Here is a 12,690-nt window from a genome sequence, read left to right as displayed (position 1 = left end):
CTCCCAGGAACCTGATGATCAAGTCATGCTTCCCTAAAAACGTACCGTCTACTGCATCATTGTGTACCTGGGGGTGGGGCCTCACAGCTGCGCTGAGGGAGCCCTCAAAGCACTTACCTTGCTCTGCGTGCCCGGCATAAGGTGGGCCGGCGACTGATGAGGAGGGCCTCTTGGGCTGTGCTCGAGACTCGTCACCTCCGGCTGGCTGGGGGTGTGGTGTATGTGGTGCAGCAGGGCACATGAAGGAGCGGCGACTGATGAGGAGGGCCTCTTGGGCCTGGATGAAGGAACACCACCTTCAACTCAACCCAGCCAAGACCGAACTCCTTGTCTTTCCAGCCAACCCTGCTGTTGAACACAACATCACCGTGCAGCTGGGTCCAACTACAGTTTCACCTTCCAAAACGGTCAGAAATCTAGAGGTAACCATTGATGATGAGCTAAATTTCACAGACCACATTTCAAAGACTGCAAGATCATGTAGATTTACACTCTACAATATCAGGAAGATAAGACCCTTCCTCTCTGTACATGCCATACAACTGCTCGTTCAGTCACTTGTCATAACTAGACTGGACTACTGTAATGCTCTCATTGCAGGCCTTCCTGCATGTGCTATTAGGCCTCTCCAAATGATCCAGAATGCAGCAGCACGTCTGGTCTTTAATGAACCTAAGAGAGCACATGTTACACCACTCTTTGTCTCTCTCCACTGGCTGCCGGTTCATGCACGTACTAAATTCAAGGCCCTGATGCTGGCATACAAAACAGTCACTGGGTCTGCTCCAGCATACCTAAAAACATTTATGCAGAGCTACGTTCCCACCAGAAGCCTGCGGTTGGCTAAGGAACATCGCCTTGTCGTACCAAAACAAAGAGGCACCAAAACACTTTCCCGGACTTTCAGTTTCATCATACCATGGTGGTGGAATGACCTTCCCAACTCAATCCGGGAAGCTAACTCACTCTCTGTCTTCAAAAAATGGCTAAAAACACATCTTTTCCAAAAGCACTTAACCGGTCACAAAAAAAAACCAGTTCTTGTTGCACTTAAATCTGTGTTGTATACTATTCTGATGATAGTGCAACTTTGTAATATGGCACTTTTCGTACCACTGTCTCCCTAAGATGATTCGCTGATGTTTTTCCTCTTTTGTAAGTCGCTTTGGATAAAAGCGTCTGCCAAATGAATAAATGTAAATGTAAATGTAATTGAGGGAAACATGAATTCTGCTTGAATGGGCCGAAATTCCACCACAGTGTTGTGAAAGACTGATCTCCAGTTAACGGAATCATTTGCTTGCTGTTGAAAACTATCATTTGTTTTGCCTTTGTTTTATGTTATATCTCGTTTGAAGATCTAAAACAATTTAGTATAAAAAATAAAAAAATCTGGAAGGAGGCAAATTCTTTTTAACATCATTGTACACACACACACACATTTATATATATATAAATGTGTGTATATACTGAACATACTATATATATATATATATTGTGTATACTGTATATACAGTATATATACATGGCTATATATATTCTACATCACTTTATATACAAGACTATACACATAAGACACATTACTATACTGTACCAGTTGCTTACAAGACACATAGAGAGACATATTACTCTGTGATAGAATACAAACTGTTGATGTTTTACCCAAATCATCATGTGCTTCAACAGAGTCATTCATCTACCATCTCAGAGTTTATGTCTATCAAGCCAAGAATCTTCTTCCTATGGACAAAGACAGCTTTTCTGGTAAGGAATCTGATTAAAATCATTGAAATTAAGAGGTTATGTAATTTGTCCATAATGGCTTATGCTTGATTGATCATTTGCATTGTATTTTTTACAGATCCCTATGTTCATGTGTCCTTCATGCATGTCAGCAAGACCACAGAGGTCATCAAGTCCAACCTCAACCCCACATGGGACCAGACCCTCATTTTTGATGACATTGAAATCTATGGGGAACCTCAGACAATTGCTCATAACCCACCCAGTGTCGTCCTGGAAGTTTATGATAGTGACCAAGTGGTACGAATCTCTATCCTAACTCATAAAAAACCTTAGATTCTGGTTAGAAGTTTCTGTATTTTGAAACGTAATAAGCAGATTTGTATCATATAGGCTATAGATTATTATTTCAAGAACAGAAGCACCATGAAGGAGGACAATACATACATCCTAGATTTCCTGTAGATTTTGGATGAACGTGAATGGCTGGTTTTATGTTGTGTTCTTGATCTATGGGTGTATTGCAGGGGAAGGACGAGGCTATGGGCAGATGCATATGTCCTACATTGGTTAAGCTGAATCCTGCGATCGCATTAACCCCTAAACTCCTGTGGTTCCCCATCACCATGAAGGGAAGAAATGCTGGAGAAATGCTGATAGCAGCAGAACTCTTGCTTAAAGATAAGGTTTGTTATTAAAATGTTTTGAAATATTAGATCAAAATATTTTATGTATTAATGTACTTTTTATGTATATATGTATCTGCTGTCATCTATGTGGTCACACAATGACTCGTTCTTATCATTTGAAAGATACAAGTAGACGCTTTAACTAGTGACTAACTGTTGCTATTAGAGGTATCATGTTAACCACAGTACCATTCAGATTGTCGTACCCACTATGTTGTTCACTGTTAACCTCAGGCAAATGAAGTTAACCTGCCTCTAGTCCCACCTCGGAGAAGAGCAAATCTGTACATGGTTCCTCAGGGGATCAGGCCTGTGGTGCAGCTCACTGCAATTGAGGTAATACATTTACCCTAGTGGTCATACTAAACCAAATAGAATTACTGCAAGTGTCTCACTCTGTGTTTTGACAGATCCTGGCTTGGGGTTTAAGGAACATGAAGGCATATCAGTTGGCTGCAGTGTCTTCCCCTAGTCTTATAGTTGAATGTGGAGGACAGGCTGTTCAAACTGCCATCATCAAGAACATCAAGAAAAATCCCAACTTCCCGGGATCTGTCCTGTTTCTCAAAGTGGTACAGTTCTTGCTAACCTATAGAAACAGCTGCAAAAAGATGAAGTAGTACAGCTGAAATAACTTGCAAATAACAACAAATGTAGATAGTTTTTGCCATGGGCAGGCAAAAACTTTTTATTTTATTTTTATTTACAAATCTAGTTATCTTCAAAGGGCATGTGTCCCTGGACTCTATAAATCATCATTGCTTCAGGATGTATGTTTTTGATTCAGTCATAATGCACAAAATTAGGCATTATAAAAACACATTCTGTAAGCATGTTGAGTTAGTCAATTGAGCTTTGTTTTTGACAAACAAAATCTTTAAAATGTCTCTCTTTTCAGCTTCTCCCTAAAGATGAGATGTATACTCCACCCATTGTGCTCAAAGTCATTGACCACAGGCCCTTTGGTCGAAAACCAGTTGTTGGACAGTGTACTATAAACACCCTTGAGGAGTTCAGATGTGATCCTTACATAGGCACCACAGAGGTGGCCATGTCTGCCAGGGGTAAAATTACATTTCACCTTTTGTTTAAGAAATAGTCTGTCAAGAACATAAATCTAAATTATTTGGCTGTTGATGCACAGTAAAATGTATCTGGTATATAATTTTTGTCTCAGTGGCCATGATGGCATCAGCTCCTAGAGACATAGTCATCGATATGGGAGACAGAATGCCCAGCATTGCTAGACAGGTACAGAGAGATAATTTTTTTGGTCTTCAGAATAATTACACTGACATTTTCTTTGTAAAACGTCAATGTTTTCACACTTCTTTTTGAAAATTTTAAATAGATTTTTCTATCTGCAGACAGATTGGTACAGCATTGTAAGCAAAATTTAGTTTTATTACACTACAATCTGTTGTAGGAAGAGGACACCGTGGACTGGTGGAGTAAATTCTATGCTTCCATTAATGAGCATGAAAAGTGTGGACCTTATCTACAAAAGGGTTATGACACTTTAACAGTGAGTTTACTTGCTTGCTTTTACCATCCTGTTTAGATGTTGGAATACATCCTGGTTATAGGACAGCCATTGTTATACGAAGTTGTTGAAAGCTTGTGTCTGTTTCAGGTCTATGACACTGAGCTTGAGGCTGTTCCAGAATTCAGAGGTCTAACAGACTTCTGCAATACATTCAAACTGCAGAGGGGCAAGACTGAGGATGAGGAGGATGACCCATCTGTGGTGGGAGAATTCAAGGCAAGTCGGGGCCATGTGGTCATTTACTGTACAAAGCCACAACTATTCACAGAGCTTCATTTTCTTGTGAATTGAGAGACTTTTTACATGTGGTGGTGGTTTCCTCGTCATTAAAGCAAAGGTGCACCCAAATATGACAATTCTGTCATCATTTACTCAGCTTTATGAAATTCCAAAGCCATATGACTTCCTTCCTTCCATGGTACAAAAGGAGATGTCAGGCAAAATAGGTTCAGTCACCATACACTTTCAGTGCATGTTTTTTCCATACAATGAAAGTGAATGGTGATGGAGGCAAAAACACTCTGCCAAACATTTCCTTATGTTTTCCAGTGAAGAAAGACAGTTGTATGGGTTTGCTGATAGAATTAAAAATGTTGGTTGACCTCTCCCTTTATAGAGACAGATCACCCCAAAATGAAAATGCTCTCATCATTTACTCACCCTCATGCCATCCCAGATATGTATGACTTTCTTTCTTTTGCTGAAGAGTTTTGGAAGAATATTTCAGCTACATAGGTCCATACAATGCGAGTGAATGGTGACCAAAAATCACATAAAGGCAGCATAAAAGTAATCCATATAACTCCAGTGGTTTAATCCATGTCTTCAGAAGTGATGTAATAATTGTAGTTGAGAAACAGATAAACATTTCAGTCCTCTTTTACTATAAATCTCCACTTTCACGTTCAGAATGTGAAAGGTAAAGTAGAGATTAATAGTAAAACATTCCACTTTCACATACTGAATTTGTTGTAAAGAAGGATAGAAATATTGATCTGTTTCTCACCCTAAGTTATTGCATTGCATCAGAAGACATATATTAAACCACTGGAGTCGTATTAATTACTTTAATGCTGCCGTTTTCATTTTTGGTCTCCATTCACTCACATTGTATGGACCTATAGAGCTGACATATTCTTCTAAATGTCTTTGTGTTCAGCAGAAGAAAGAAAGTCACACACATCTGGGATGACATGAAAGTAAGTAAATGATGAGAGAATTTTCATTCTTGGGTGAACTATCCCTTTAAGGCTCTGGGCTGCTAACACAACTGTAGTGTTACTGCTATAACAAACCTGCCCTATCACTATTGTGACCTTGTGTAAGTCACCTAATCAGAAGGTTGTTTGGAAGGAACTGTTCCCCTACTGGATTACTGTATCTTTTAATAATGTAAACATTTTGAAAGCTAAAATTGCTAAATTGCAAGTTTCCAACTGCATGTGACTACATTAAACAGTGGTAAGGTGGGAAAATGTAGCAACATAAAAGTATAAATGATATCAGACTGCCATCTGGTGGTCATGTAGCTAACCAAGCCAATAATTAAAGGCATAGTTCCCCCTTCCTACTCAGTTGAAAGATTGAAGCAATTAGTCTTTACTAATGTGGTATAATGTGTTCACAGGGGTCATTTCGTGTGTATCCCTTATCGGATGACCCCAATGTCTCAGACCCACCTCGACAGTTTAGGGTATTGCCTGAGAGTGGTCCTCAGGAGTGCCTGGTCAGAATCTACATTATACGCTGTCTTGACCTGCAGCCCAAAGACAACAATGGCATGGTGAGCAGTCTACTGAAGCTATTTCAGAAGTAAAACAATAAGAGATTTTTACATAGCTCACAAAATATCACATATCTACAGTAAGTGTTTTTGAGTTCACATGTACCAACTTTCCCTTTTTCTTTCTTTTTTTAAGTGTGACCCTTACATAAGGATTTCTCTGGGGAAGAAAATTACTGATGACAGAGATCACTACAAACCAAACACCTTAAATCCAGATTTTGGAAGGTAAGATTATGAAGATATGTGAAATTTGATACATTCACTTACAGATAATTGTGCATTTCAAATTTTGCCAGTGAGACTTATAACTATTTTATCATGATGTACTGTATGTTCATAGATTGTTTGAAATGAGCTGCTACATTCCACAAGACAAGGACTTGAAGATTTCCGTCTATGATTTTGACCTGCTCAGTTCTGATGAGAAGGTTGGAGAAACAGTGATAGACCTTGAGAATCGACTTCTCTCTCGGTTTGGCTCACATTGTGGCATCCCTAAATCTTACTGTGTGTAAGTTTTTATCTTATACTAGTGGTTAATTTTTCATTGCAGTTGAATCTTATGAGACATATAAACTATTACTCAACATATTTATGTGTGTGTGTGTGTGTGTGTGTGTGCGTGTATTTATCACTTTGTGGGGACCAAATGTCCCCATAAGGATAGTAAAACCCGAAATTTTTGACCTTGTGGGGACATTTTGTCGGTCCCCATGAGGAAAACAGCTTATAAATAATAAACTAAATTATGTTTTTTGAAAATGTAAAAATGCAGAATGTTTTCTGTGAGGGTTAGGTTTAGGGGTAGGGTTAGGTTTAGGGGATAGAATATAAAGTATGTACAGTATAAAAACCATTATGTCTATGGAATGTCCCCATAAAACATGGAAACACAACATGTGTGTGTGTGTGTGTGTGTGTGTGTGTGTGTGTGTGTGTGTGTGTGTGTGTGTGTGTGTGTGTGTGTGTGTGTGTGTGTGTGTGTTAATGTGTATGGAACAGATCTGGTGTGAACCAGTGGAGGGACCAGTTCAAACCATCTCAGATCCTACAGAATCTTGCCAGGTTGAGAGGAATCCCCGCTCCTCAAATCGCAGATGATGGCAGTTTTCTGTCTTTTGGAGGACGAGAGTACAGGCTAGATGAACTGGGTATGCTCCATTAAACCATTAGATTTTATCTGGACCTCAACATGATGCAGATCTAAATATGAACTGAATATAAACTTGGTATCTTTCTGGTACTAAAACAAGGTACAATTTGCTGTTACTACAACAGTGACATCCATTTACGTTAGGAATTACTCCTGAAGGCAAATCCTTAGGGGATAAAATGTAGATGTATATTCACCAGGACTATATGAAATATCTATATACTATATATATATATATATATATATATATATATATATATAGATAGATAGATAGATAGATAGATAGATGTTATATATAATGTTGTTATTCTTATTATTCTTATTTTTTATTAAAAACATTTAAGAAATAAATCTTAAAATCTTAAATAGGAAATGCATGGAAAGTTCTATAGTGAATATGGGTTTTTTCTAGTTACTGTATGGTCAGCTCTGAAATATTTCAGGGGCTAGAAATTGCTCTAAGTACAAAGTCTATTAAATTATTTATTTTAAATCAATATCCAGTAATCATGAAAGTCAAGGATATTCATTGGTTTGGAAACCCTAAGTTATTGCATTTTTTCTGTTGTGCCGAACTTGCAGCAATTTTACTTTGCTCTATAAGCATTTTTATCATGGTAATACAATGTATGTGTGGTAAAAACACAGGAAATTTTCTTTTATTGATATGATTTTGCTCATAGAGGCCAACAAAAGCATCCACCCACATCTGGGCCCAGCTAAGGAGCGAATCTGCCTGCATGTGTTGAGGAAGCAAGGCCTTGTACCGGAGCATGTTGAGACTAGAACCCTGTACAGCACTTACCAGCCCACTCTCTCTCAGGTCAGTCCCTATACTGTAATTCCAGCTGTTGTCATATATATTCTATAGCAAATTTTTTTATCACAGAAGGACGGTTTGTATGACTCATGTCTGTATTATCTTTGCAGGGGAAAATTCAAATGTGGGTTGAAATATTCCCCAAAAACATTGGTATTCCAGGACCTATGTGTGACATCACTCCTCGCAAACCTAAAAAGTACTGTCTGCATTTCCTCACACTGTAACATTTGTGAAATAACTGTGTGTGATTGTTGTACTAATGTGTCTCTTTACACTGAAGATATTTACTACGAGCCATCATTTGGAATACAACTGAAGTCATCCTGGATGAAACCAGCATCACGGGAGAAAACATGAGTGACATCTATGTGAAAGGGTAATTGCTCTGTTGATAATATTAAAGGGATAGTTCACCAAAAAAAATACAAATTCAGTCATTGTTAACAGACAGAAAGTCATTCATGGTTATAACACTTGTTATAACCATGTATGACTTTCTGTCTGTTGCTTACACAAAGAGAGGAATTGTGAAAACATTTTGTGCTCAGTGATGTCATAAAATGACAGTTTAAGATGACTACCACTTCAAGCTTCAAAGAATGCAGAAGTCTAATAAAATATTCTATGAGACTCATGATTGTTATGAAAGCATACTATAAGATTTGGTGAGAAACAAACTAAAATCGAATGTATTATTTAGTGAAAATGTTCACTGACCATTGATCTCCTGTGCACGTTCGTGATAGGGCACATGTCACGATTCACTGTTGTCTGCCCTGTGTTTTGCCTCTGTCATCTGTTCCTCCCGGACTACATTTCCCATAATTCCCTGCCCTCATCACTGCCAGTTGTCCTTGATTGATTCTCACCTGTGTCTCATTCACCTTATTGGTCTTTGTGTATTTAAAGCCCTGTTGTTTGCTCACTCTTTGTTATTTGTATGTGTTTGACCTCCCATGTATTAGCCCATCATAGATGTTTCCTGTGTATTGCCCATTGTTTATGTTTCCTTTGTTCCTGAGTTTTTCCAATTGTGGATGTTTTCTTTGTTCCTGTGTTTATCCCGTTATTCTGTACTTTGTTTATTTGATTAAATACTTTTAGCTGCATTTAGATCCTGCTCCTGTCACCTCCCTCATTGTAACAGCACGAGAGCAACAGTTCACGTAGCCCCCTCACGACATCGGCGCATTCAAGTGAAAACTCTTTTTGTTTATCTAAAACAGGTCTTCCACAGTGATTGACACAACAGAATACAACACAGCTGCATACACAACAAGAATTGATCTTGCTAAACATGTCTGAAGAGTCTGTAGTTGAAGAATTCATGCATTTCTATGCCCAGCCTTATTTTTTTTTATGCTTTTGGACCAGTGCCTGCTTTACCCATGTAAAGTTGAAAATAGAAAACAAGTGACCGATATAATGTATCGTTGCTCATCACTGCTTGTTAGGACAAAAACTCTTATTACCATAGTAAATATACCTTTTATCAGGTGTTGTTTGCCATAGCCTCCTATGTTTCTGTATGATTTCTGAGTACTCTGTAAAAAATAAGGCTGGGCATATAAATGCATAAATTCTTCAACTACAAACTCTTCAGACATGTTTAGTAAGTTCTGTTCTCTGTTTTGTATGCCGCTGTGTTGTGTTCTTTTTCCTCTGTTGCAGACTTGTTTTTAGATAAACAAAACAAGTTTTCGCTCAAACACCCCAAAGTCGCATGGAGGCTGCGTGAACTGTTGCTCTCGTTCCCTATCATGAACAAGCACAGGAGATCAACTGTCAGTGAACATTTTCACATAATAATACAATCAATTTAATTTTGTTTCTCACCAAACCTTATTGTTTGCTTTCATAACAATCACGAGTCTCGCAGAATAATTGATTAGACTTCTGAATTGTACTTTTGCATTCTTTTGAAGCTTGAAGTGGTTGTCACCACCACTGTCATTGTTTGACATCACTGAGCACAATATTTTTTCACAATCTCTCCTTTTGTGTTAAAAAAAAGACTTATGGGGTTATAACAACACAGGGTTGAGTAAACAATGACTGAGTTTTAATTTGTGGGTGAACTAATCCTTTAACACACTGCATATGAATATGGCTGTACATGTTATAATTTAATTGATCCACTATATAATCACTAATACATTGTATCTAGTTTTATGATAACACTTTACAGTAAGGTTCTATATGTTAACATTAGTTAATGCATTAGGTATCATGAACTAACAATGAACAATAAAACATTTTTCAATACGCTTTTAATGTTAAACATTTATTTGCAAAGATGAATACATTTTGTAAAAGTATAGTTAATTGTTAGTTCACGTTAACATATGTTAATCTATAAAACATAATTGTACTGAGTTACTGTTGTTATTTGTATTTATAGATGGATGCCAGGTATGGAGGAGGACAAGCAGAAAACTGATGTCCATTACAGGTCTCTAGATGGAGATGGAAATTTCAACTGGAGATATGTCTTTGACTTTGAATACTTACCAGCAGAACAGTTGTGCCTTGTGTCTAGAAAGGTAAGTGCTTTATAAAAGTGTTGAAACAAATAGTTTTTATATCAAATTACATTTATTAATAATGATAATTAACCTTATTTGTATTGATTAAAAGGAACACTTCTGGAGTCTCGACAAAACGGAGTTCAGGATCCCTCCCAAACTGATCATTCAGATCTGGGACAATGACAAATTCTCCTTGGATGACTACTTAGGTGAAAGTTTTGGTTCAAACCAATATATAAAGCCACCAGACTTTATGATTCCCTTCTAGAAAGAATATACTTTCGTAGCATACACATTTTTGTCTTTGGAAATCAAGTGCTCAATCAAATATCTAATGGCACAGCTTTCTCAAACAGGCACAGTGGAGTTGGATCTGCTTCACCTTATCCCGCCTGCAAAGACCCCCGAAAAGTGTTCTTTAAGCATGCTAACACAAACTGGCAAGAGCCTTCCTCATACATCACTCTTCGCCCAGAAGTCAGTGAGAGGCTGGTGGCCATGCGCCATGGAGGAAGATGGCAAAAAAATCCTGGCTGTGAGTATAGATTTCAAGCATATGGAAAAAAATAAGATGCATAACTAAGTAAGTTAATGTTGCTAAAGACCCTTCACTTTGTGTTAGGGTAAAGTGGAGATGACTCTGGAAGTGATTGCAGAGAAGGAGGCTGATGAGAGGCCAGCTGGGAAAGGAAGAGATGAACCCAACATGAACCCCAAACTAGATCCTCCAAAGTATATATCATGTTTTTTGAATATCATTTGTTTGATAATTCAGTATCTTGCTTGATTTGAAGATGTGACAATAATTTAAATGTGTTCCAACAGCCGCCCAGATACATCCTTCCTTTGGTTCACAAATCCATGTAAGACTATGAAGTTCATCATATGGCGCAGATACAAATGGCTCTTCATTGGACTCATTATTCTCATACTGGTGATCCTGTTTCTCGGAATACTCCTGTATTCCTTCCCTGTAAGTCTTTTCCAAGTATTATTACAAGTAAATTCATTCAAATTCGCTTCTCAAAATACCTGCAAGAATCACTTCATTGTGTGCTTTGCCTAAACTTTTTCATTTTATTCTTTCAGAACTACATTTCCATGAAAATTGTGAAGCCATTTTAGTTGAATTTCAAAAGCAGTCAACCGAACCTGCCCTGTGACACAGTAAATAGTTAACTTGTAGAAATTGCATTTATGTATTTACTCTTTTTTTTTTCTTTTTTTTTCTCCAAAGGATTGAGTGCAAAAACTCTTAAGTGCTATTTTCTTTCTCCTCTGTGGACTAAGCTGGGTTAACGGTTTACAGCACTGCTAGAAGTTGCACTATATTGGATTGATTTTTGATAGCCATCTGTTGTTTTTTTTTTAAAATATGCAAAAAGTTGATTAATGTAAAAAAAAAACATTATTGCAATGGTAACATTTTACAATAAGATTGTATTTGTTAACATCAGATAAATCACTAGTTAACATGACCTAACAATTAACATTACTTCTACAGATTTTTACAAATTTTGGTTAAAGGGATTGTTCACCTAAAAATTTACATTTTCTTATAATTTCCCACTTTTATGCCAGCCCAGATGTGTATGACTTTATTTTTTCTACTGAACACAAATAAATATTTTTAGAAGAATATCTCAGCTCTGTATGTCCTTTCAATTCAAGTGAATGGTGGCCAGAGCTTTGAAGTTCCAAAAAGCACATAAAGGCAGCATAAAAGTAACCTATAAGACTCCAGTGATTAAATCCATATCTTCAGAAGCAATATGATCAATATTTAAATCCTTTTTTACTATAAATCTCCACATTCACTTTCAGAATGTGAAAAGTAGAGATTTAAAGAAAAAAGGACATAAAGTTAATGCAATATGAACAAACAATGAACAATATTATATTTATTAATTAACATTAATGAAGATCAAAAATGCTGTAAAACAATTACTGTTCTTTGTTAGTTCATGATATTTAATGCTAAGCAATGTTAATGAATAGAAATGTATTTGTACAGTTTACCATTGTAATATTGTACTATTGTAGAATTATAAGATTATAAGAAGCAGAACTAACCATTTACAACATTTCTCTCCATTTTCAAAGTGAATTCTGATGTATCTACTCATTTGTTGTTCATTATTCATTAAAACATTTTCTTGTATTTCATGTATTTCTTGTATTTTCTTGTATCTTGTAACATCAGCTGCCCCTGTAGATCACATTAGTGAAATACATTCAGTTAGATAATATTAATAATTATAATAATGATGTTAGTCAATGTAGTTACTTTATTGATAATGTAAATTGATTACTAATAATGAATAAAACACTGCACCAAGTAAAATATAATAAATATGAACTATAACAATAAAACAGGTTTCCACATGCTTATCATGCCTCATTTCATGAAAGAATTATATCA

The 12,690-nt window shown here is 36.8% G+C and overlaps 1 protein-coding gene across 2 annotated transcripts in view; it reads left to right on the top strand.

Annotated features, from left to right (window-relative positions):
• myofl (myoferlin like) overlaps window positions 1-12,413 on the top strand; it is a 46,899-nt gene extending 34,486 nt beyond the window's left edge. For both annotated transcript variants that reach the window (XM_052150889.1, XM_052150887.1), the window contains exons 32-53: window positions 1,687-1,764; window positions 1,862-2,043; window positions 2,271-2,429; window positions 2,667-2,768; window positions 2,843-3,004; window positions 3,331-3,496; window positions 3,610-3,683; window positions 3,859-3,957; window positions 4,066-4,194; window positions 5,606-5,761; window positions 5,898-5,989; window positions 6,105-6,275; window positions 6,767-6,915; window positions 7,601-7,740; window positions 7,848-7,936; window positions 8,021-8,116; window positions 10,142-10,283; window positions 10,378-10,477; window positions 10,625-10,803; window positions 10,891-11,000; window positions 11,094-11,241; window positions 11,358-12,413. In XM_052150889.1, coding sequence (XP_052006849.1) covers window positions 1,687-1,764; window positions 1,862-2,043; window positions 2,271-2,429; window positions 2,667-2,768; window positions 2,843-3,004; window positions 3,331-3,496; window positions 3,610-3,683; window positions 3,859-3,957; window positions 4,066-4,194; window positions 5,606-5,761; window positions 5,898-5,989; window positions 6,105-6,275; window positions 6,767-6,915; window positions 7,601-7,740; window positions 7,848-7,936; window positions 8,021-8,116; window positions 10,142-10,283; window positions 10,378-10,477; window positions 10,625-10,803; window positions 10,891-11,000; window positions 11,094-11,241; window positions 11,358-11,393 — 2,759 coding nt within the window. In that variant the 3' untranslated portion in view covers window positions 11,394-12,413. The remainder of the gene's footprint in view (window positions 1-1,686; window positions 1,765-1,861; window positions 2,044-2,270; window positions 2,430-2,666; window positions 2,769-2,842; window positions 3,005-3,330; window positions 3,497-3,609; window positions 3,684-3,858; window positions 3,958-4,065; window positions 4,195-5,605; window positions 5,762-5,897; window positions 5,990-6,104; window positions 6,276-6,766; window positions 6,916-7,600; window positions 7,741-7,847; window positions 7,937-8,020; window positions 8,117-10,141; window positions 10,284-10,377; window positions 10,478-10,624; window positions 10,804-10,890; window positions 11,001-11,093; window positions 11,242-11,357) is intronic.
• The last annotated feature ends 277 nt before the right edge of the window (window positions 12,414-12,690 follow it).

Source organism: Xyrauchen texanus, chromosome 20, assembly GCF_025860055.1.
Source record: "Xyrauchen texanus isolate HMW12.3.18 chromosome 20, RBS_HiC_50CHRs, whole genome shotgun sequence".
Classification (NCBI taxonomy): Eukaryota; Metazoa; Chordata; class Actinopteri; order Cypriniformes; family Catostomidae; genus Xyrauchen; species Xyrauchen texanus.
Note: the sequence above shows the minus strand (reverse complement) of the source record. Positions and strands in the feature narration are given on the sequence as shown.